This window comes from Artemia franciscana, chromosome 8 (assembly GCF_032884065.1).
Source record: "Artemia franciscana chromosome 8, ASM3288406v1, whole genome shotgun sequence".
Classification (NCBI taxonomy): domain Eukaryota; kingdom Metazoa; phylum Arthropoda; class Branchiopoda; order Anostraca; family Artemiidae; genus Artemia; species Artemia franciscana.
Genome location: NC_088870.1, coordinates 8,977,805 through 9,004,885, shown reverse-complemented (window position 1 = coordinate 9,004,885; position 27,081 = coordinate 8,977,805). Strand labels below are relative to the sequence as shown.

General features: G+C 32.3%; 2 protein-coding genes across 4 annotated transcripts in view; one reads left to right on the top strand and one right to left on the bottom strand.

Moving 5' to 3' along the window:
• LOC136029951 (zinc finger protein 271-like) overlaps window positions 1–15,712 on the bottom strand; it is a 59,268-nt gene extending 43,556 nt beyond the window's left edge. Inside the window, exons 1-2 of one of the 3 annotated variants that reach the window (XM_065708501.1) lie at window positions 15,240–15,712; window positions 10,350–10,406 (exon numbers count right to left, since the gene is read on the bottom strand). In XM_065708501.1, the coding sequence (XP_065564573.1) occupies window positions 10,350–10,395 (46 nt within the window). In that variant the 5' untranslated portion in view covers window positions 10,396–10,406; window positions 15,240–15,712. The remainder of the gene's footprint in view (window positions 1–10,349; window positions 10,407–15,239) is intronic. The other 2 variants (XM_065708502.1, XM_065708500.1) reach the window with 2 other exon arrangements.
• Window positions 15,713–21,059: 5,347 nt separating this feature from the next.
• LOC136029954 (lysozyme c-1-like) overlaps window positions 21,060–27,081 on the top strand; it is a 9,354-nt gene continuing 3,332 nt past the window's right edge. Inside the window, exons 1-2 of the mRNA XM_065708504.1 lie at window positions 21,060–21,235; window positions 24,810–24,916. Coding sequence (XP_065564576.1) covers window positions 21,103–21,235; window positions 24,810–24,916 — 240 coding nt within the window. The 5' untranslated portion in view covers window positions 21,060–21,102. The remainder of the gene's footprint in view (window positions 21,236–24,809; window positions 24,917–27,081) is intronic.

The window sequence follows — 27,081 nt, the reverse complement described above, 5'->3', positions numbered from 1 at the left end:
ATTGTTTTTAGAACAAAATCGGTACTATCACGAGCAGAAGACAATAACCTGTAAGATGATTGGAACCATTTTTCGATGTATTTTCCTGTTTACTAACAGTCCCCTAGAATATTTTCAGCTACCTGAAATTTTTACAAGTCGGTTGCCACAAAGAATCGTTTCAGATCGCCGATAATAGCCCCTAGAGACCAAAATGACAAGCTGGTATAATCAACTGCTTGTTAGTAGTGTGAAATTTTCATAAATTATTTCAATGCAATGAAGAAACCTAGAAATGAGAAATAGTCAGGAGCCTTCCGTAAAGTTGTGCACACAAAGCTGAAATCATGGGGAAAATTAAATCAAAGCGAGGTATGCAACTGCGAAACTGCGAAAAATTTGGAGATAGGCGAGTGGATAAAGAATCGAAAAGAGGCTTAGGCGGACTGTTGCATGGAAGTTGGAAAGAATGGACTGGTCAACCTCAAACAAGGTCACGACTACTTTTACCAAATACAATGTCAGCTTGAATGTGCTCAGCTAGATACTTGCTTTTTCATGATTTTTACCAAGAAAGACTTCTACATTGAAAAGATAGACCGCGATACAAGGCTTTTGGACCGATAAGATTTTTCCCATGCTAAAAGGATTCTTCATGGATGCTTTGATCCCAGAGTTCCACGGGGGCTTCCAATACGAGAGCCGTACTTATAAGATTAATCGTCTAGTACCGGTAACAGGAAAATTCATTTTCCTTACATTCTATCCTTCTTTGTATTTACATGCTTAATTGTATTGTCATTTGAAATAAAATACCTTTGTTTATATTGCTTGTCCTCCAACTTTATCAAACAGTTCGCGGTAACGAACTGTAGTAAAGAGCGACCCAGTTCAACAGTAACCAAAACTCTAAAAAATGGAATTTTTGATACCAATAGCTACATCAAAAGAATCGCATTTTAATGCTGATTTTAAATACATAAGCTTCATCAAGTTTAATCTTACCCATCAAAAGTTACGAGCCTGAGAAAATTTGCTTTATTTTAGAAAATAGGGACAAACAACCCTAAAAGTCATAGAACACTACTGTAGAAGTTTCAAGCTCCTATCTACCAAAATATGGAATTTTGTATTTTTTGTCAGAAGGCAGATCACAGATGCGTGTTTATTTGTTTTTTGTTTCAGGGGTGATCGAATCAACCCAGTGGTCCTAGAATGTTGCAAAAGGGCTCATTCTAACGGAAATGAAAAGTTCCAGTGCCCTTTTTAAGTGACCAAAAAATCGGAGGGCAAATAGGCCCCCGTCCCACGCTAATTATTTTCCCAAAGTAACCGGAACAAAATTCGGAGATAGCAATTTTATTCAGCGTAGTCGAAAATCCTTATAACTATGTCTTTTGGGACGACTTACTCCCCCACAGTCACCGTGGGAGGGGCTACAAGTTACAAACACTGACCAGTGCTTACATATACTAAAGATTATTGGGAAGTGTACAGACGTTTTCAGGGGCGTTTTCATTTGGTTGGGGGCAGGGGTTGAGAAGAGAGGGATATGCTGGGTGAACTTTTCATGGGGGAAGAAAATTTCCATGAAGGGAGCGCAGGATTTTCTAGCATTATTTAAAAAAACAATGAAAAAATAAATATGACAAAGTTTCTTCAACTGAAAGTAAGGAGTAGCATTAAAACTTAAAAGGAACAGAAATTATTGCGCATATGAGGGGCTCACCTCCTCCTAATACCTCGCTCTTTACGTTAAAGTATTTTTAGAAATTTCAACTATTTATTCTACGGCTTTTGTGATTCAGGGGTCATTCTTAAGAAATCGGGACAAAATTTAAGCTTTAGCGTGAAGAGCGAGGTACTGACGAGGGGGTGAACCCCCTCATATATGTAATAAAAATATGAGAATACAGAAGTTCCTTACGTAAGCTAATTTGTAAGTTACGTAAATCTTTAACTAATAAAATTTATTTTTATTAATAAAAAAATTCGTAAAAAAATAAGAAGTTCTAGTTGCCTTTTTAGTTAACCAAATTATCGGAGGGTAACCAGACCTCCTTCTCCGCTCCTTTTTTTCTCAAAATCATTCGATCAAAACTATGAGAAAGCCATTTAGCCAAAAAAAATAAATATGCAAATTTCGTTTTAATTATTCATCTGCGGAGAGCATAAATCAAAACATGCATTGATTAAAAAACGTTCAGAAATTAAATTAAATAAAAACAAGTGTTTTTTAACTTAAAGTAAGGAGTGACATTAAAACATGAAACGAACAGAAATTACTTCATGAATGAAAGGAGCTGCTTCCTCATCAACGCCCCGCTCTTCACGCTAAAGTCTGACTCTTTCTCTTAACTCTATTTTTTAAAACAGTAAAAAACTTCAGCGTAAAGAGCGGGGCGTTCACGAGGAAGCAGTCCCTTTCATATACGAAGTAATTTCTGTTCGTTTTAAGTTTTAATGTCACTCCTTACTTTCAGTCATTTTTTTTATTTAATTTATAAGAAACCTTTGGTTTTCTAAGTATCCTCGAAGAAAGCTTTCAACTAATTTTGGCATTTAGTTTCGAATTAATCAACTGAGGTATTTTAAATAGCCTATCCCTAGGAAAAAAAATTGGAAAAAGCAATAAATTTTAAAATGCACTCTATGCATGCCGTCAATGTTGCATATACATGGGCATTTTGTACTTGAGAATGATAGTGCTCTTTTGCTCATTTTCTCTTCTCCCTTGGTCGGTAACCAAGCTTTGCAAGACGCAGCCAAATATATCACTATTTGTCGGCTGAAGCATCTCACCAAAGGAAGCTGTCAATCAAAACTTTTGACAAGACTTGATAATTGGTGCTATTTTGAGTTTTGACAACCGACGGTCTCTAGAGAATTAAAAGACAGAAGGCTAACATAACTTCAATTTTGAAGCTCGATGTTTTCAAGTTTACTTAATCACGGCCTTAACATAATAAAAAAAAACATCAAACTTGGTGAAACAACCGTCAACAACAGCAATGCAGCTGTTTATTTCAAAACAATAACACTTAAAATCACATAACACAACATAATAAGATGGTAACATAATAAAACAAAACATGACACTTGGTAAAACAACCGTCAAAAACAGTAATTCAGCTGTTTATTTCAAAACACTAACACTTAACATCACATAACACAACATAATAACATGTTAATATAATAAAACAAAACATCAAACTGGGTAAAACAACCGTCAACAACAGCAATACAGCAGTTTATTAAAAAAAAAACACTTAAAATCACATAAAACAACATAATAAGATAGTAAGATAATAACACAAAACATGACACTTGGTAAACAAAAGTCAACGGTAGCAATGCCGCTGTTTATTTCACAACAATAACACTTAACATAATATAACACAACATAATAACATGTTAACATAATAAAACAAAACATCACACTTGGTAAAACAACCGTCAAAAATAGCAATACAGCTATTTATTTCAAAGCAATAACACTTAACATCACAGAACACGACATAATAAGACGGTAACATAATAAAACAAAACATCAGACTTGGTAAAACAACTGTCAACGACAGCAATGCAGCTGTTTATTTCAAAACACTAACACTTGACATCACATAACACAACATAATAAAACAAAACATCAAACTTAGTGAAACAACCGTCAACAACAGCAATGCAGCTGTTTATTTCAAAACGATAACACTTAACATCACATAACAAAACATAACAACATGTTAACATAATAAAACAAAACTTAAAACTTGGTGAAACAACCGTCAACAACAGCAATGCAGCTGCTTATTTCAAAACAATAACACTTAACATCACATAACACAACATAATAACATGTTAAAATAATAAAACAACACATCAAACTTGATGAAACAACCGTCAACAATAGCAATGCAGCTGTTTATTTCAAAACAATAACACTTAAAATCACATAACACAAGATAATAAGATGGTAACATAATAAAGCAAAACATCAAACTTGGTAACCCAACCGTCAACGACAGCAATGCAGCTGTTTATTTCAAAACAATAACACTTAAAATCACATAATACAAAATACTAAAATGGTAACATAATAAAAAAAAACATCATACTTGGTAAAACAACCGTCAACAACAGCAATGCAGCTGTTTATTTCAAAACACTAACACTTAACATCACATAACACAACATAATAACATGTTAATATAATAAAACAAAACATCAAACTTCGTGAAACAACCGTCAACAACAGCAATACAGCTGTTTATTTCAAAACACTAACACTTAACATCACATAACAAAACATAATAACATGTTAAAATAATAAAACAAAACATGAAACTTGATGAAACAACCGTCAACGACAGCAATGCAGCTGCTTATTTCAAAACAATAACACTTAACATCACATAACACAACATAATAAGATGGTAACATAATAAAACAAAACATCACACTTGGTAAAACAACCGTCAACGAGAGCAATGCAGCTGTTTATTTCAAAACAATAACACTTAACATCACATAACACAACATAATTTAGAAGGTAAAATAATAAAACAAAACATCAAACTTGGTAAAACAACCGTCAACAACAGCAATGCAGCTGTTTATTTCAAAATACTAACACTTAACATCACATAACACAACATAATGACATGTTAACATAATAAAACAGAACATCAAACTTGGTGAAACAACCGTCAACAACAGCAATGTAGCTGTTTATTTCAAAACAATAACACTTAAAATGACATAACACAACATAATAAAACAAAACATCACCCTTGGTAAAACAACCGTCAACAAAAGCAATGCGGCTGTTTATTTCCAAACACTAACACTTAACATCACATAAAACAACATAATAACATGTTAACATAATAAAAGCAAACCTCAAACTTGGTGAAACAACCGTCAACAACAGCAATGCAGCTGTTTATATCAAAACAATAACACTTAAAATGACATAACACAACATAATAAGATGGTAACATAATAAAACAAAACATCACACTTGGTAAAACAACCGTCAACAACAGCAATGCAGCTGTTTATTTCAAAACAATAACACTTAAAATCACAAAACACAACATAGTGACATGTTAACATAATAAAAGAAAACATCACACTTGGTAAACAAAAGTCAACGGCAGCAATGCAGCTGTTTATTTATAAAAAATAACACTTAACATCACATAACACAACATAATAACATGTTAACATAATAAAACAAAACATCACACATGATAAAACAACCGTCCACAACAGCAATGCAGCTGTTTATTTCAAAACATTAACACTTAACATCACATAACACAACATAATAACATGTTAACATAATAAAACAAAACATCAAACTTGGTGAAACAACCGTCAACAACAGCAATGCAGCTGTTTATTTCAAAACAATAACACTTAAAATCACATAACACAACATAATAACACGTTAATATAATAAAACAAAACATCACACTTGGTAAAACAACCGTCAACGACAGCAATGCAGCTGTTTATTTCAAAACAATAACACTTAAAATCACATAACACAACATAATTCAGAAGGTAACATAATAAAACAAAACATCACACTTGGTAAAACAACCGTCAACAACAGCAATGCAGCTGTTTATTTCAAAACACTAACACTTAACATCACATAACACAACATAATAACTTGTTAACATAATAAAACAAAACATCAAACTTGGTGAAACAACCGTCAACAACAGCAATGCAGCTGTTTATTTCAAAACAATAACACTTAAAATCACATAACACAACATAGTAACATGTTAACATAATAAGAGAAAACATCACACTTGGTAAACAAAAGTCAACGGCAGCAATGCAGCTGTTTATTTCAAAAAAATAACACTTAACATCACATAACACAACATAATAACATGTGAACATAATAAAACAAAACATCACACATGATAAAACAACCGTCCACAACAGCAATGCAGCTGTTTATTTCAAAACACTAACACTTAACATCACATAACACAACACAATAACATGTTAACATAATAAAACAAAACATCAAACTTGGTGAAACAACCATCAACAACAGCAACGCAGCTGTTTATTTCAAAACAATAACACTTAAAATCACACAACACAACATAATAACATGTTAATATAATAAAACAAAACATCACACTTGGTAAAACAACCGTCAACGACAGCAATGCAGCTGTTTATTTCAAAACAATAACACTTAAAATCACATAACACAACATAATTCAGAAGGTAACATAATAAAACAAAACATCACACTTGGTAAAACAACCGTCAACAACAGCAATGCAGCTGTTTATTTCAAAACACTAACACTTAACATCACATAACACAACATAATAACATGTTAACATAATAAAACAAAACGTCAAACTTGGTGAAACAACCGTCAACAACAGCAATGCAGCTGTTTATTTCAAAACAATAACACTTAAAATCACGTAACACAACATAGTAACATGTTAAAATAATAAGAGAAAACATCACACTTGGTAAACAAAAGTCAACGGCAGCAATGCAGCTGTTTATTTCAAAACAATAACACTTAACATCATATAACACAACATAATAACATGTTAATATAATAAACCAAAACATCACACATGATAAAACAACCGTCAACAACAACAATGCAGCTGTTTATTTCAAAACAATAGCACTTAAAATCACATAACACAACATAATAACATGTTCACATAATAACACAAGACATCACACTTGGTAAACAAACGTCAACGGCAGGACTGCAGCTGTTTATTGTCAAAACAATAAACGAATGGGAAAATAAATGATTGTGCATTTTTACGCTTACGCCGTGATGGAAGTGGAATGAAAGGGATACACACTCGGCGATTTCCCCCCTTTTTTATACTACTGATATACGAGTGTGTTTGCAGATGATATATCATAAGAAATAACTAAATTGGAAGTCATACTTTTTTTCCTAGGAAGGGAAAGGATGATAAAAAAAAATAGCTAGATAATTTGTTTAGGGAGTGTATGGAAATTAAAAGAAGTTAGCGCTTGCCTTCAACCCTATGCAAATCGACGCCTATTTATTGTGAGTTTATATAGTATTTTAACACAATTTTAATTCATTTACGTGAAGAGAATTTCTACCAATTGGTTTCCAAAATACCGGAGGGGTATTACCATTCTAAGCCTAAAGTAATCAAAATCTTCAAAATTTTTATTAAAATACAAAAAAATCTCCTGAGATACTCCTATGTAAAGTATAAAATCATGAAAAATTGATAAGCTATCTTAGAATTTACATTTCCTGGTATGTCAACACTCTTTGGTACAAAATGATATTTTGTCGCACATTGAAGCAGAAAACACTTCTTTGCAGTGGCAAAATTTCTTTTTTGACATAAAAAAAACATAATTTCTGGATCATTTTGCAGTTTGTATGCTTCCCACCCTATCAACTCCAGAAATGGCACAGGAGTGACATATTTTGCTTTACAATAGCTTTATTATTTTGAATCAAGCAGTTCATGGTAACAAACTGTAAGCAAAGAGCAACACAGCTCAATAGTAACCTAAACTCTAAAAAGCGAAATTTCAATACCAATAGATCTATCAAAAGAGTAGGATTATAATGCTGATTACAAATATATAGGTTTCATCAAGTTTAATATTACTAATTAGAGTGTGCGAGCCTGAGAAAATGTTGATTTTGGAAAAAGGGGAAGGGTCAAAGAATCACCCCTAAAATCGAAAAATATTAACAAAAATCACAACATCAGATTCACCGCAATAGCTACTTCTTCTGTAGAGGTTTCAAGCTCCTATTTGCAAAACTAAAGAATTTTGTATTTTTTGCAAAAAAAAGCTCACAGATGTATGTTTATTTATTATTGTTTTTTACTCCAGGGGTGATTGTATCAACACAGTGGTACTAGAATCTTGAGAGAGCACTAATTATAAAGAAAAGTTAGAAGTTCTTGTACCTTTTTTAAGTCACCAAAAACATTCCAGAGTGACTAGGCCCTCTCCCACAATCCTTTTTCCCAAAATTGTCCAATCAAAATTTTTAAATAGGCATTTTTTCCAGCATAGTTGAAAGGCCCAAAAACTAAGCCTTTGGAGATAACATAGCCCCCCCCCCCAATTCCCCAGGAGAAATATGTTTAAGTTATAAAACTTGCCCATTGTTTACATATAGTATTTTATTATCGGGAAGAATGCATATATTTTTAGATGGGGGGGGGGTTTACTGGGGGATTTTCCATCGGGGGAATTGTCTATGGGAAGGGAAGTTTCCAGAGAGTGAACTTTTTCACTGGGAGAATTTGCAAAAATTCCTATAAAAGATTCTTCGTATTTGTCTTGCTTTCTCTTTGCCAACTCTACTTCGTGTGGAGATGTTTAGGGATAATTAGCGGTGGTAAAGTTTCACCAGGATTGAATTGTATAGAGGATATATCCGTGGGGGGAGGAGGGATTTTTCCATGGAGGGGGAGCCAGGCTTCCTGGCATCATTTAAAAAAGATCAGAAATTAAACAGAAAAAACAAGTTGTTTCACCTGAAAGTAAGGAGCAACATTAAAACATAAAATAACCAGAAATTATTATGTATTTTAGGGGTGTTGTCTCCTCTTTAACACCTTGCTCTTTATGCTCAAGCCTAAATTTTGTCTGAATTCTATAAGAACAACTCCTGAAACACAAGGGTTGTTTAATTTGAAAAATAAGAAGCTTTTTTAAAAGTACTAACAAACTTTAGCGTGAAGAGCATGGCGTTGAGGAGGGGGCCAAACCGCTCTTAAAAACGTAATAATTCCTGTTAGTTTTAATGTTTCCTCCTTACTTTCAGTTGAAAAAGCTTTTCTGTAAAATTTATTTAATCTATAAAAACACATCAATATGATCAATAGCTTTGAAATCAGCCATTAATTTTTAAGTTACACTACAAAACACTTAGCCATTTCCTTAAGTAAAATAGTCTGTAAGTACAGAATTACTATAAATGCAGACCTTTGTAATCTTTTGAAAAAGATTCCATCCTTTTAGTTGGGAACCCAGTATTTCACATTTTTTTTTGTATAACTTTAAATCTTGTGGGCGCTAGTTTTTTTTCGAGTCAATAAATGAGGTTCATATGAACAGAGGGATTGAAAAGCTAATGTCAGATGTTCCAGAGGCTTTGATATTGGAGGTGATTTCAACTTAAGTAAGAATTGATTCAGGCCAACAGTAACTGTAACTTTAAGTAAGAGAATTTTGATGACAGTTAAGATATCAAGTTAAATTTTTTAATTGAACAATAAGAAGCTTTTTTAAAAGTACAAACAAACTTCAGCGTGAAAAGCAGTGTTGAGGAGGGGGCCAAACCGCCTGAAAAACGTAATAATTCCTGTTAGTTTTAAGGTTTTAATGTTTACTCCTTACTTTCAGTTGAAAAAACTTTTTTCAAAAATTATTTAATCTATAAAAACACATTAATAAGATCAAGAGCTTTGAAATCAGCCATTAAACCTCTCCAGCAATGTTGCAGTAGCCTTCTTGTTCTGCTAGTAAGCAGATGATTTTTAAACTTATTAATGGGGCTGGGAGGGGGAGTACAAAAGCAGAGGGACTATAAATCTGAGGCCAAAGGTTTTAAACTTCGTAGATTACAAAGTTACCCTTTTCATAGTTCCTAGCTTTTCCACTCCAAAATAACACCAAAAGTGCCGTTCTTGGCGCCATATGGCCCTTTAAGATGCCTTTATCAAGTGAAATTCATAAAAAACACATAGATATAAAAATTTTCTTTCAGATAAGTCCTTAATCAGCTCTCTGTGATGTTTTTGTGCCTCATTAATGTCAAAGAAAAGATAGAAGAAATCAAATACAGACACACCATAACATAGTAAAAAAGTAATTTTCGTTGTTGTTCAAGGTGGGGGGAAGAGAGAGGGCCTATAATTTCTATGTAAGGGTTTTGAACCCTGGCGATTTCAATATTTCACTTTTCAATTTAATCTGACACCATTTTCAAGGAGTTTCAGGCTCTTTTACGAAATTCTAATGACTGTTTTGGCAATAACATTTTGCTGTTGAGATTAATCAAAATATTATATACCATTCCTGAATCAGCTACAAGTGGTAATTTTTTTCACAAGACATTTTTTTTTTTAAATGCATTTTTGAACTTTTGGTTACTATGTGGTGTGGTTTGCTCATTGTTTTTTTTTCTTCCAAATATCTGGCCAAAAATGCACCATGTTTTGGTTTGGACTGTGCAAGCAAATCCCCCCCCCCTCCTGCAAGTGGCACAGATGTACTTATTACTTCTTTACATCTTGGAACAACAGAAGATGATTATGAAAAAAGAAGGACAAAGTTCGACTTACCTTGTTTAACAATAGAAATGTCTAAAAGGTTACTCTCTTCAGCCATTCTGGATTAATCTACAAATACAAGAGAAATAGAATGTTTCTAAATCAAATTTTTCACAACAGAGCAACACCAACACATCCCTATAAATGTATAAAATTGTGAAGACTCATAACACAGGTTACATAGCTTTCAAGGATTAATATACACTTGTGGTAAGTTCAGACATACAGATAAAAAAAAAATGCCTGAACCCTCTATAAGCCACAGTAAAACGATTTAGTTGAATATATACGATCTTACGTGAAAATACCGTCTTTGATACTAGGGACAAGGGTATTTTGCATTGTAAATGTGATTCTTTATCTTTTATAGTTTATAACAACATGTGAAAGTTTCTGAGAGTAGCCTAAATCCTAAGTTGTTACTTTTGCCTAAATAGCCTGAATGTCTCAACTTATATATATATATATATATATATATATATATATATATATATATATATATATATATATATATATATATATATATATATATACATGCAGTGGGCTTCTATATATGGATCTTCATTGTTGCTTGTGTTGCATTCTAACTGTTCTGACATTCTGTTCTAACACTCTGACAGCATTGTTGCTTTAACTGTGTTGTCGCTTTTAACTACCTTGTCGCTTTTTTCTTTATATTTTTTTTACTTTTTTGTCTTTTTTAGTTTTTCTTTTTCTTTTTTTTAGTTTTTGTTGTTTTTTAGAAATTTCTTTTTATTATTTTTTTATTTTTAAAGTTTTTTTTTAGTTTCTTCTTTTTTTTAGTTTTTATTTTTATTTTTTTCAGTTTCTTATTTTTTTCTTTTCTAAGAAAAAAAATATTCTTTTCTTTTTTTCTACTTAGTTTTTTTTCTTTTTAGTTTGTTTTTAGTTTTTATGTTTTTTTTTCTTTTTTAGTGTTTTTTTCTTCTTTATTTTTTAGTTTTTCTTTTTTTTTAGTTTTTTTTTCTTTTTTAGTTTTTTTAGTTTTTTTTTTTACTTTTTTTTTTAGTTTTTTTTTGTTTTTTGTTCTTTTTTTTTAGTTTTTTTCCTTTTTTTATTGTAAATAGTGTAACAGACAGACAGACACTACATTTATATATATATATATATATATATATATATATATATATATATATATAATATATATATATATATATATATATATATATATATATATATATATATATATATATATATATATATATATATATACATATATATGTATATATATATATATATATATATATATATATATATATTATATATATATATGTGTGTGTGTGTGTGTATAAATATACTTTAAAGTTGCAGAAATCACACCTCCAGAATTGAGAAAGTAGATTAACTGGGTTCACAAATATTGCTACAAATTGAGATGTTACAGAGGAAACTAATGATATTCTAAGGAAGCTTGGCAAGGAATTAAATACTTGTCATTTGTTAAAGAAGGTTTAAGAGTGTTTGTGCAATTTCATATCAAATCCAGTTTTATGGCAAGGCTTCTTAGCAACTCTTCTCCTTGGTTAACCAAGCTCTTTTTGTTGTAACATAACAATACATTAGCTTAGTAATAACCTTACACATAAATACTAATAAATAAGGAGGCTCTAATAATAATAGTTTTGATTGTTAATAATTATTTGAGCTTCAGGCAGCTTTAAGCTGATCCCAAACTGAAATCCTAAATACAGCCCTGCAATTCAAGCTCACTTTTTTCTTACTATTTTCTTTCAAAATTTAGATACTCAGCAAATCAAAGTCTCTTTAGATTTATGTATATTATTTCAACCTTTCTTAGAATACACTTGCCCTGTTGAACATTATGACCTAACTGGGGCAAAATGATGATGATGGTAGACTAAGCTTTTCTATCTTGTCTGGTGATCTCAGGAAGTGACTGGAGTAATATAATTTGAAAAATTCAAAAAAGGCTATTAAGACTACCTTTAAAACACATCCAACCTATACTCATCTTAAAAGTTGGCAGGTTAGGACTCCCAAAATGGCAGTTGTAAGGCTCTTTGCATTAGCTTTGGCTGAAAGAATTCAATTATTTATCATGCACAACAGCTATTCTATCCCCACCAAGCCTAATTGGGATTTGCATCTCAAGAAAGAAATGTTTAAAGTTAAATAGTTATCATTCTTAAAATAACAAGAACTAAGAGCTCATATGGTGCTTGTGACAAGGCTGGAAGAGCCAAGAGCTCAAGCAAAATTCCAAGTATCAATAGACTGATTTAAAAAGAAAATTAGAGGCTTAATGCCAGTTGGGATTTAAAATAAGAGCTCTGAGTCACAGGGTCCTTCTAAATATCAAAATTCATAAAGATCCAATCACCCACTTTCCTTTTTGTTTTTATATTTTATATATTTCTAATTATTTATTATATTTTATTTATTATATAGTACATAATATTTATTATTTAAGCATTTATTATCTAGTATTTTTGATAGTTTGTATTTTTTATGTTTGGGTATGTGGTGTGTGTTTATTTCTATGTTTGTGGTGTTGCAGGGATGAATTTTTTTGCTATAATCCTTTTGGTCAACTGTCAAGGGCAAAACAGAAAGCAGGTTGTTTGCAGTTGGGGTGGGAGGATGCCATAAAGAAAGATTTAAGGGAAATAGGAACTTCCTGGGAGGGTGTAAAGAGGGAGGTTTTCAATAGATTGGGATGAAGAAGGAGCATAGCTATGTGGCCTGAGGCAGCTTGATGCTAGTGAGTTGTCAGTAGTAGTAGTTGACCTTCACCACACTTTTTACAAAAAATTACAATTACCTAAACAAATATAAACATAATTAAATAGAGCTAGTCCTGGTAATAATCTTGCAAGATTCTATATAATGGAATTTTTTGTTGATTGAGATGACTGGACTTACATGAACTGAAGAAAAACCAAAATTAAGCTGAAACATGAATCATGAAAACATGATTTCAAGGTAATACCTCAACTGCTTTCTTGTTTCTAAGGCAAAACACTCAATTTTTTTTTTCATATTTTTAAATTACAAATAAATTGATCATACTGCTCAATGCTCTTTTTATGTTCTTTATGAATATAGTAATCACTTCTACTGCAAATTCAAATTTAAGTACTTTCTGAGCTGTTGAAAATGACCAAAATATTTCTAGTTTTTGGGTGTAAAAAAGGCTTAAAACATTGGTCACCAACTTTAAAACAGTGGTCTCAAACTTAGTGTTTCATTATAGATACATTTTTTTTTAATGTTAGCCTGTATAATCCACAAGCACTGATTTTCCACAATGAAGTTGGATAAATAAACTTTATAATATTAAGCTGTTTTCTTCTTCCTTGACCCTGAATTTTCAATTAAAGTATGTGTTTTAGGTTGTTTTTGACAAAATTGTACACTACATTTTCTCAGCACCAAAATTATTTATAGTTAGGCTAAGTCAAGTGCTTAAATTTGAATTTGTGATTGAAGCAGTTATTATACTTGTAAAGAACATAAAAACAGGCATCAAGTGGTAGCCTATGTTTATTTTATTCACAAGTCAAAATTATGAACAATTAAAAATTTACCTACACAACTTACAAATTAATTACAAAAATAGGCTAATAAAGTTTCAGAATTTCTATTTCAACTAGCCTACTAGTAATTAATGTCTCTAGACACAATATCTAGGCTATCCTTGTCTATGTGAAGAAGCCTTACAAATAGACAAGTAGTAGATTTGAGACCTTGAAAACATGCTCCCACAGTAGATTGTTTGTGCTGGGTCAACTCATGAAAGTTTACCCCCCCCTGACAAACAAAAAGTTGTATAATCAAGAATTCTATGCCATTCATACCAAAATTGCTATTCAACTGCAAAAACTCACTAATAATTTTGCAATTGACATTAAAATTATTTTGAAACTGCTGTCACTAAACACAGTGGTAAAATTCTAGTTAAGTGACTATCTCAGATAGGTTGCTATCTCAGAAAGGGGATAGGTTAGGAGAATGAAACTTCTGGGGATGGGTCTACAGGCTAAAGTATATCTGGGAAGGTATTTTAAAGTACCTATCTCTACTCCTTCTCCATCTAGAGGACCCTGAAATTCACATACATGACAGGTCTATACCTATTGAAATTTTGACACAACAACATTTTACCTTCAGTTACCAGTTGTAGTTTCTCTGCCTTTAGTTCTGAAAGTGCAATTCCTGTTATTTGAACATAATTCTGAGCCATATCTAAAGTTTTTTTTTTGAAAATTTAGGAAATTTATTAATTAGCCAATCTTTAAAAAATTATAAATTGGGATTGAGAAAAGTTATGAAGCTGAAAACAATTTTGTTGTACTTTGTTCTAGCAGAGGATCTATTTTGCAAGGTTTCACTTTTATAACACACATATTTTTAAAGGTCATCAGAGGTCAGGGCTCTCAATAGGGAGAAGGAGTAGAGGTAGGTACTTCAAAAATACCTTCCCAGGACATACTTTAGCCTGTAGACCCATCCCTGAAAGTTTCATTTTTCCTAACCCCCTTCTGAGATAGCAAGAAGTCACTTAACTAGAATTTTACCAAACACAGTATCTACCCCCCACATTACTTTTTAGAATTGATCTTTGGGCCTATAATTTTTAGCATTGTATATTCAATAGCCTATTGAAAATAGGATATTGTGAGGCCTATTGTAAATATTAAATAATACAAAAATCACATGGGCTACTGAAAATGATTCTAGTTGTTAATTGCTCTGATTGCATTTTTGGGATCATTAAACAGCAATTCCTTCTAATACAGACAGAAAATTCTCAAAATGCTTATCAATTGATTCAAACTAGCAATTTTCTGCTAGCTTCAGAGATTAGGTTTGCAATTGTTTTTTTAAGAAATTAAATTGTTGCACTATACTAAAGCTTACCTTCATCAATTTAACCCTGTCCTCTCTTATCTGGCAGAGCTTCTGTGTACAAAATAGTTAGCGAAAATAGAGCTTTTCAAAACATTCAAATAGGGCGGGTTAAATGATTGTGAGGAAGAAAATTGCTTTTGGGTACTCCACAATGCTTGAAAGGTATGTTAACACATAACTCTCCAAACGTTCTGACCGATTTATCCCACCCCACCATTTCGAATTTTTCACCATTCGATTCTGTCAATTTCTTGCAAAAAATACTGAGTGAAAAAAATGGTTTTAGTCAGAAAGCTTGGAAAAATGTGTACAATCCTGGGAATTTAGAGAGAAATTTGTGTTTAACTAGATATGAAAATTTGGAAGGTTTAGACCCGACTTACCACATTATGAAAGGTCAAATCGGGCCATAATTTGGGAAAAACAGTGAAATTTTCCAAAAGCTCAGCAACCAAAACCTTTCAATTTTTGACCCGATTTGCTCCCTTATATAGGGGTGCATCCGGTCAAAATTTGAAAAAATAGTGAAACTTTTCAAAAGCTAAGGAACGAAAACTTGCAGGAGTTTTGAACCAATTTACCATGTAATGGTTTTTGGTCACTCGGGTCGCTGTAACTGAAGACTGTACTAGCTTAATGGTCATCTGTCTGAAGTGAGTCTTCCTCGTTGGTCTTTAACTCTCGACAGGGCTTGCCCAACGATTTCAAAGCACCCAGTACTAGCAGCCGCAAACGTTATATCGGCAACACCACAGTCAAACCCGAATGCCTAGGCAAGTATGCGCTGGGTCTTGACCAAGTTCAAACAAAGGAAATCCAATGTTCTCTCTCAACTACGGTATTAATTGAAAATGCAAGGCAAGCACGAGACAACCAATAACACTTATAAGAACGCCTAACAAAACCTAAAACACCTAAACCACATTTACTTCAGATTTATACTATATCGTTTTTCGCAGTATAGATACAAATGGTTAGAAGACAAAAGACTTGAAACCAAAGAGAGCCAAGGCTAGAAAAATTTACTTTTTATACTTTTCTAAAAAACACGTTTCCCGAGCCAGCTACTTTTTTGTGGTTAACTGATGTGCGACGAACCGGCTAAAACTTGATAAAGATTCTCAAATGGGATTTAATTGGGTTTTTGAAAAAGAATATTCCTTTTCAATTGGATTTATTAGTACCAGTGTCTGCCCAACACTATATGATTTGTTCTGCGCGTTTTTGTTTTATGAAATTTGCATGCCTCTTTCGATCGAAACATCTTTGTGGGACACCATCTATGGGATTTGGTTGGTTAAAAAGCCCTTACATGACAAATCCACACAATTGTTTGCGGAAAAAATCTCTTTTTTTCATATCTAGTGTAAAATGCAGGGTACCCGTACCGAACTTAGTGCGAAAGAACGAATTCCTAAGAAACTATTAAGAAAGAAATTTCAACTTTAGTATAACAAAATTTAAGTGATTTTAGTCTCTTATTCCCATTTACATCTTTTTTTTTATTTTGTTTCAAAATCACATCATCATAGAAAAATATTTGGCTTCCTGAGTTTTGGAATGCATAAACAAAGTTATATGAGCAAGGAGATTTTTTAAATTTTATAGTGACATTGAATGAAAAAGATTGTTACATTTGCTATTTTTGTATTGACACTGACTTTACTAGTGGAAAATACTGAACAAAGGAAGATCACATGGAAAGAGCGTGACCCGTACAGTGTTTTTCCCACAATTTAAGAAAACGGGAAACTCCCGCGGGCACCAGTACGGCTCTTTTGAATACATCTAAGCTCTATTCTGCAGTGTATTACCTTCCTCTAGTGTATATCAATAACTTAGCCTAAAATTCTTCGTTTCCTTTTTCGTCAATATTGCTGTCCTTTTTCAATTATCATTGCTTGGAGCGTGTCAGATTGTAGCAATGCTGCATTCCTCTTATGCATTTGTATAGCTTTGATAAGTAAGTGTCCTACATTTCTATGATCTGAAAAATAGCATGGTTTATATATGATAAAAAGAACTAAAAATTCTGAAGGCATACAGCTTTCAGAAATTATTATACCGTAATCTCGTGTATGTAATCTTATATAACACATTACATGAAGCAATAGCCATAATATAAAGACTATTCGACAAATTAAATATTATTGGATGTATTTAAACATTATTTTGGACAGTGCACAAACTCTTACGTATTATCTATAGTGTCATCAAACAACATATCCAAACTCACACTATCGCCAGTTTCTGATTCACCCATGTCATGTTGATTTTTGATTGAAAACTCCCCTCAAAATGTTCGTTTCCATATCTGCTCCATAATCATTTCGTCAACAATTCTATCAAATTGCAAGTTACCTACTTTGGTGCTTTTTCCTTCTATCCTACTAAAATTACAACAACAGTTACAGTTCGAATGGTGGTTAGCTGTATCTCTCCTTTCTTCATTTGTTATTTCCAATGATCTACAATTATCCTGCTTAGCGTTAAAGGATACTCTAGTTGTCCCTACGCCAAGCCAAATACACATTTTTTTGGAAAAAAAATTTGGGTCCATGTTGCGGCACTCGCAAGGACCTTCAATCGAATTCATTTTGCTTTGACCCAAAACTGAAATTTCACTTTACCCCTATTCTATACAATCTATAAATTCTCCCTTTAGTAACTGAAATGCTCCGTCACTAAAACGAAGTGCCAACCCCACTGTGGCTGCTGCCTGTACCCATTTAAATAAAAATTCTCGCACTAAATATACTTCTTCCACTAATTGCTCATTAATTGGTAATAAGACAGTTAGATTTTCCATTATTTACAAGAATTAAAGAATATTCCTCAATAACATATAAACAAGTGCGACTGTTAACTAAGAAAATAAAAGAAAAAGAATTGTGGTTTCTTATATTGTAACGTTTTCCACAAATTGTTATCATACATTATTTTGCGGTTTCACGTGTTTTTTTTTCACGTGTTTCTCGTTTCTTTTCTTTAAAAGAAAACAGAAAAAAATTTCTAGACTAGCTAAATAGAGAGCCAGCATAATTGCAAAAAAATACACAAATCCATGAAGCAAAGAATTATTATAAAAAGATATTCTCTCTGTTTCTGTTTGGAATACTGAACTATTAAAATCGATACTCTCCTTAAGCTGAACTAGAGTGATGAGCAATTTTGGGTGTTCGTTTGGAATGGCGTCAGGTATCGCAATTGAGTTTAACTTATCAACAGTCTTTTGCAAGCGATTGTTATTTTGGTCGTTATTATTAGAACCTGTTGCGGTTACAATATGAAATTCCGGAAGAGGTCTGATTTGTAGGGAATTATGGAGTTTCAGTGATAGTAGGGGTAGTAGTAGTAATAGTTGTGGTAGTAGTAGATGCAGTGGTAGCTATAGTTATTATAGCTTGCAAATATTGCCTTTTTGGTAGTAGTTTCACATATACTATATGAAAACAAAAAACGAGGTACCTAGTCTACACCCCTTGCCTTTAGGGCCGTATAAGAGGGGGGACACCCCCAGATGTGTACAAACTGAACATTTCGACAATACTGAAAAACAGATGTCCCAAATTTTGTTTAGATACTTTTTTTGGGAAATGATAGGCGGGGGGAGGGGAGGCTGGTTGCCATGAAATCATTTTTCAGTCTTAAAAAAGCACTATATAATTCAATTTTAAATCAAATAAGACCCATCTGAAGTTTACATTACCATCCACTGCATAAGCACTTTATATGTTCCCAGGGCCCAGCTTACAACCCTCTCTCCAGGACTCTGGGGGACTGAGTCGACCTTGGAGGCATTATTATATGCTTTTTTGAACGAAGTTGTTATATCACAATTACAATTGGATGTGTTTGGTGAGAAGGGAGGGTAGCCGGGCGGGGGGGGTAGGGAGGGCTAATTGTGCTCCATTACTTTTGACGGAAAACTGAGCTAGAACTTGCAATTTTAAACTAAATGAGCCTACTCTAAAGTATATACAACCATCTCTTCCATAAAAACCTTAAATACCTCCGTGGCATAACTTACATCCTAAGGGTTTGTTCTAGCTCAAAAAGCCTTGTTATATGATATTTGAACAATTTTGAATAAAATGGCTATCTCAAAATTGGATGCATTTTGGAAAAGAGGACGCGATGAGGGGCTGTTTTCCCTCCAATAGAACTTCTGATTTCAAATTGAATGAGCCCCCTCTGGAGTTTATATAGCCACCCCTTCTTTAAAAACCTTATTTTTTTAAAATGGGAAATTAAAGTAACTTAAAGCCCTTTCCCTGAGGGCTGTGGAGTTATTGTCATCCTCAAAGACGCAATAACTGAAGCGTTAAATGTTGAGGGTATTGTTTATCTCAAAATTTTGTTAGAATATATTTGGGGAAATGATGGGCGTGCGGTAGCACTGCTGCAGATATGAGAATAGTAGTTGGTTTCGTATTAAATCAGGAGTTAAGCAGGGTTATGTTTGATGTATACTGACATGGATTATTTTGATGGACTTTGTCTTAAGGAGCACAGGAAAGCGAATGAGGAAACCCAGAATCAAATTGGGAAATAAAATTACCCTGGACTTGAATTATGCTGATGATTTAAGCACTTTAGATAAAAGTGTGAAAAAAATGAACGAACTTTTCGAGGAGTTCAGGGTGTTAAAATAGGTTTGAAATTTCATTTTACCACCGCAGTCCGTGGAGAAAGGTCTGTAAGTTATAGAATCTACCCATTGTTTATGTATAGTATTTTTATGCTTTACTATACAGGCATTTTTTTAGGGGGGGGGGGGGTGAATTTTTCTCAGGGGATTTTCAACATGGATAAAAATCAGAAATTACCTTCATTTTCAATCGACTAAACTAGTAGAGGACTCCCGCTCCCATTCTTTCCCCAAAGTCGTCTGATAAAAAGTTTGAGATAGCCAATTTTTGCTCAAAATAATCAGAAGATCTAATAGCTATGTTTTTGAGGATGACTTGACCAACTCTCCCAACACCTACAGGGAAATTGCTACAAGCTATGAACTGTGCCTATTTTTTACAAATTTTATTGGTGATTGGAAAGTATACAGATATTTCTAGAGGAGTATTTTATGGGGGAGAGCAGTTACTTTGTACGGGGGGAAATTTTATTAGGAGGTAGTTTCTGGGGATGAATTTTCCAGAGGAAATTTTTAATGATTCTTACGCTGTGAATCAGATTCTACCAGCAATATTTGGGCAAACTTTCAGACATTTAATAAAAACAAGTTTTTTTAAACCGAAAGTAAGGAGCAACGTTAAAACTTAAAACGAACAGAAATTATTCCGTATATGAAAGGGGCTGTCCCCTCCTAAACACCTCACTCTTTACGCTTAGATTCTTAATACTTTTAAAAAAGCTTCTTATTGTTTTAGTCAAAAGAACCTCGTATTTCATGGGAATATTTCTTGAATTGGAAAAAAAGTCAACATTGTACTTTTTTCACCTGAGTTTGACTCTTTGTTAAAACTCTACTTTTTAAAGCAATAAAAAACTTTAGCATAATGATTGAAGTATTGGGGGATAGCCCTTTTCATGTATGGAATAATTTCTGTTCATTTTAAGTTTTAATATTGCTATTTAAATTCAGTTAAAAAAAACCTGTTTTTTTTTAACTGAACTGAGCAAATAAGTGGGATTCGGTTATCACTTGCCATCTTATGTTATTCTGATTTATTTCCGAATGTTTGTCTACATGCGACCTTTGTTTTCAAAGAAGGAAATTTTATTGTTCTTTCTGTGCATCTGTTTAATGATAAAACTTTGTTTGCATTACCTTATCAAAACAAATAATAAGCCTCATTATAAAAGGAGTGTTTTTTTTTTCAAGATCTTGTCATTTACAGATTTAATAGGAAAAATGAAAGGTTTTGCTGCTTTCGTTTTGTGCCTTTCCCTAATCTCGGTAGCCCATGGAAAGGTTTATGAGCGTTGTGAACTGGCAAGAACTCTACTGAATACCTATGGCTTTAGTAGATCAACCCTAGGAGATTGTAAGACTTGTTTTTCATTTCTTTCTTGTTTCTCTCATCACCGCTAACGGCATTCGAAATGCGGAATTTCTTTTTGTTCTTTTTTGTTTGAAATGCACAACCTCAATTTATTTTGAAACGCAATTTCTTTTTTGTCTCGAAAAACAAAAATGTGTACGTTATTACCACTACTAAAAAAAAAAAAAAAAAAAAAAAAAAAAAAAAAAAAAAAAAAAAAAAAAAAAAAAAAAAAAAAAAAAAAAAACGGCGGAATGTAACATGTTGTCATTAAAGCTCAACATTCCCTTGTTCCATCCCGTTCTGTTTACAGTGAAAAAACGTTATCCCAACTTCATATTGTAGGGTCACCTCTATCATTTATTTCTAATCATTTATTTTTTTGAGGTAGAGAGATCAGTTTGGGGCAGCACAGTACATTTAGTCGCACAATACATATATATGATTTTGTCATTGAATTTAGTCTTACTTATCAAAAGTTACGAGCCTGAGAAAATTTGGCGTATTTTGGAAATTAGGTGTAAACACTCCCCAAAAATCATAGAATGTTAACGAAAATCACACCATCGTATTCAGCGTATCAGAGAACCCTACAGTAGAATTTTCAAGCTCCTATCTATAAAAATGTGGAATTTCGTATTTTTTGCCAGAAGACCGATCACGGATGCGTGTTTATTTGTTTATTGGTTCTTTTTTTCTTTTCCCGGGGGGGATCGTATCGACCCAGTGGTCCTAAAATGTTGCAAGAGGGCTCATTCTAACGGAAATTAAAAGTTCTAGTGCCCTTTTTAAGTTGCCAAAAATATTGGAGGGCACCTAGAACCCCTCCCACGCTCATTTTTTCCCCAAAGTCAACGGGTCAAAATTGTGAGATAGCCATTTTGGTTAGCATAGACGAAAAACCCAAAGATCAACATTCCCTTGTTCCATCCCGTACTGTTTACGTTGAAAACAGGTAACTCCAACTTCATATTGTAGAGTCACTTCTATCATTTGTTTCTAATCATTTAAGTTTTTAAGAGAGATAGATCGGTTTGAGGCAGCACAGTACATTTAGTCGCACAATACATAAATATAATTTTGTCATCGAATTTAGTCTTACTTATCAAAAGTTACGAGCCTGATAAAATTTACCGTATTTTGGAAAATAGGGGTAAACACTCCCTAAAAGTCATAGAATGTTAACGAAAATCACACCATCGCATTAAGCGTATAAAAGAACCCTACTGTAGAATTTTCAAGCTCCTATCTATAAAAATGTGGAATTTCGTATTTTTTGCCAGAAGACCGATCACAGGTGCGTGTTTATTTGTTTGTTTGTTCTTTTTTTCTTTTCCCGAGGGGTGATCGTATCGAACCAGTGGTCCTAGAATGTAGATAGGTCCTAGAATAGAGTCACCTCTATAATTTGTTTCTAATCATTAGATTTTTTATGAGAGTTAGGTCGGTTTGAGGCAGCACAGTACATTTAGTCGCACAATACATGTATATGATTTTGTCGATTGAATAGTTAACTTGAATTTGGTGGAAGGACGACACTGTTTATCCGTTTATAAATAGCAAATACATTCATCATTTTTACTAATTTCCAGTTGCTAATAGACGGCTCCACATGCGTCTTCAAAATTGATAGAACCACCCGCAAAGTTAACAAACTGTTTTCATCACATGACATTGTTGACTTTATTGGAGTCAGAAAAAAAATCGTTTAAATTTTCAAAAGCTTCGAAAAATAAGCAAAGTTTAACCAGTAGTAGGAAACTAACAGATAGGTAGAGACTTTAACTGAACAACTGCTCATTTCTCTTGTCTTAAACAAACCTCATATAATTTACACAATAGTAATGCCTACGTGTATAACAGTATTTATTGGTTTAAGTATTTTACTAGGTAAAATCAGGGTAAACTAAATAACTCTTTTGACCTTTTGGGGAAGCTGCAACCCCAATACTATGACCCGAATGGTACTGTGGCACCATAAAAATCAAAATTAATAAGAACCATGTTAAACTAGCCACAATAGTCGAAAAAAAGTTCACTTTTATAAATGGCTTCTGAATTCAAATATGAAAATAAAAGTAAAATGTTTGTTTGTTTTGTTTTGCTTTCTTTTGTTTTGTTAAAATGGTTTAGGGTGCTAATTGTTATTACTTCTTGTGGTGGCCATTAATCTAACGCTATATATATATATATATATATATATATATATATATATATATATATATATATATATATATATATATATAAATAGATATATATATATATATATATATATATATATATATATATATATATATATATATATATATATATATATATATATATATATATATATATATATATATATCTTTTAGCTTCATATTTCTTTGTTCTTCAGCTTTGTTTTTGAGTAGTTTAATTCTTGCTGCCGCTTAGTTTCGAACCGTGTGTTTCTTTTTTCTTCACTTATGTTTTATACTCTTTCCAATTGCTGCTGACGGAATCATTCTGACTGTATATACTTGTTCTTGATTTTCTTTTATCTTTACTTTAGACATTTTTCTTATATGATGGTCTAAGTTGTTTAATTGTCCTCTAGGCATTATGAAACTACTTAAAACGCCTTTTGCGTATATATATATATATATATATATATATATATATATATATATATATATATATATATATATATATATATATATATATATATATATATATATATGTATATATATATATATATATATATATATATATATATATATATATATATATATATATATATATATATATATACTACTATATATAAATCCTATTTGGGATTTTGTCAAACTTTTACAATTTGTCTTTTAAGTCATCCAACAAAACAGATTTTCACCAAAATTCTAGTTTTTGTTCCTTAGGTGTTGCATTTCAGTTATATTTTGTTCTTATCATAGTCGTTTTTGATTATTCTAGCTGTGATGATTGTAATTATTCTAGTTTGATTATTTTAGTTATCCCTTCAAACCCAATTATTGTGAAATGCATTGGGAATAGACTGACTTGCGTCACAACATAAATTACTTGTGTCATAATTTTTGAAGTCACCAAATCAATGCAAAATAAATTAGTCATCTAAATTAGTGCAACGTAATAACAAATAGAAAAAAAAATAATATAAAGGTGAAAACCCCTTTACAGAATACACAATAAGACTATAAATGACACAAATAAAGAAACTTTTTAGTAACCATTTCTATTGAATATTAATGTATTCTCTTATTATTAAAGTTTCATTGCAATACGGAATTTCTGAGTCCTAGTAAAATCCTAACAGACTTAATGGAAATAATTTCAATTACGCATAAAAACTATTTACAATGGCATTAACTAAAAAAAAAATTATTGTCTTTCTTCCATAAAATCCGAGTGGTTGCTCAAAATTTATTCTTAATTCGTTAATTTTAGCAACAATTTGTTTTTGATTTTACCAGACTCTGTTACTGTAAAAATAATAATCTTTTTCCAGAACAGCAAAGTGGAGTACCAGAATGAAACAAAAAAGCATGATATATTTTTTTGCTACCGTATTGTTAATAAGGCACCATTTATATTTAAGGGGTTTGTCTTGTCAAACATGAAAGCAGTTACAATACTGCAGCAAAGGGTGGACCAAACGGTGGAAGTGGAGTAACGAGTGGAAGCTACGACTGGGGCCTTTTCCAGGTTAGTATTGTGTTTTGCTTCTAAACTAAAATAAAATGAATGCAAATTTTTTGTCACACGTAATGGAAGCAGGGTCGCCAATGTTTTTTTTTTGGAATAAACTACACCAGTTTTCCAACTAAAATTGTATCATCAATTTTAATTTATGCGATGTAAATACCTTAGGAATTTGATATCACAGTATGAAAATTTTTGATAAACTAAGGCTTAAACAGATATCCAAGTTAGAAAAGGTTAAGAGAACCCAAATGTACTTTTGTACTTTTAACTGTTTGTTCGTAGTATGTCATCTGATTATCTTTTTTGAACTGTTTTTCTTATGATTATTTGCCTAACTAAAAGTTGCTACTTTTGTGCTATCAAGAAAACCTTGAGTGGTCATAGCTTCAATATCGCCAAATAAGATTTTCTTTTTTTAGTCTATCTGTTTTGTATGTTTATGCAATTTCTCTGTCTTTCATAGTTTCGTTATATGTGATAACTAATTCTATAAAAAGAACTATGGATAGATCTATAATTTTGAAACCCATAAAAAAGACTTTTGAATGTAGAGCGGGTTGTTCAGAGAGGCACCTAGAATTAAATCTGCATAAAGACATAGCTTGGATGTATTCCGCAAAAAAAACACGAAAAAAAACGAGCCTTTGGTAAAATAACGACTGATAACTAGCAATATGTACTTCAGTTGAGGTTTACTCAGCCCACCCATGCTTGGCTATGATAATTATAAGTGTGCCACATGCCCTTTTATGTTGAAAATGAGTTATGTAAGTTTCATAAGTAAACTAAGCACGATGAATTAAATGTCACAGTTTGAATTACCCTGTATCGTTACGAAGACTAAAAGAGAAATATGCCTCTAAGTGGCGTAAGTGTCTCTTTTATCATGTTTTGTTACAAATCAGCATGACTGAAGAGGATTATCTTCTGAAGCTACAACATGGTGAATTGTGTTTGCCTCCTTTTTTGTCATGAAAAACGGAGGCATACACCATAAAATGGAATAATTTTTAATTGGCTCGGTATACTTGAACTTGATTTATCCTACTGAAAATAGCTAAAAAGGTTGGTCTAGGATATGTTCCTTTTATCCTTATTAGCCTCAGCCTTCAGAACCACCACAGATGAAAAACTTTTTTCCGTTTTTAGCTCTCCTGACAATTTACAAAAATGGCATTTGTGGAACTTTTAGTTATCACTGCCGATGTTGTTCCTGAAGCCAAATCCTGTTATTATATGGGTAGCATCGTCTTTCTTTCTTCAGAGCCACCACAGCCGAAATCTTTTTTCCGTTTTTTGGCTCTCCTGAAAATAAAAAAAATGGCATTTGTGGCAGTTTTAATTATTACATCCACTGACACTCTTGAAGCTGAATCATTGTTATAATATGGGTGGCATCTTCGTTCTTTCTTTTTTTTGTCATGGGGTGATCGTATCTAACCAAATGCCGTATATCATTATTGTTTGCAATTTGAGACTTTTTTAAAGGAAAATTTACAATTTAAACTGGGGTTATTACCAACAAAGTGTCATTTTCATTCGAATAGACTAAGTGCCGGTGTATGAGAAATCTTACACAGCCAATCCATTTTTCATAGTAAAAAATCTTTTTTTTTTAAATTGGAGGGTAACTAGGCCCTCTCTCACTCTTATTTTTCTCCAAAGTCACCTGATAAAAATTTTGGGATAGCCAATTTTGTTCAGCATCGTCAAAAATCTAATAACCATGTCTTTGAGGATGGCTTAATCCCCCACAGTCCTCAGGGCAAAGGCTGCAAGTTGTGAACTTTGCACATTCTTTACATATTGTATTGGTTATTGCGAAATATACCGACATTTTCAAGGGAGGATTTCTTCTGGTGTGGGAGGAGTCGGGAGGAGATATGTGAGAGGATCTTTCAATAGATGAATTTTTCTTGTAGGAGGAGAATTTTTCATAAAGGGGGCGCTGGATTTCCCTGCATTATTTAAAAACGATCAGAAATTAAATAGTAGAAACATGTTTTTTCAATTGAAAGTAAGGAGCAATATTGGAACTTAAAACGAACAGATATTATTACGTACATGATGGGAAAAAATTGTTTTTATTATTATTTAATTACATTTTAATTTGTTGGCTTCTTCACTAGAAGTTCTAGTGTATTTTTTTTTTTATTATCATTTTT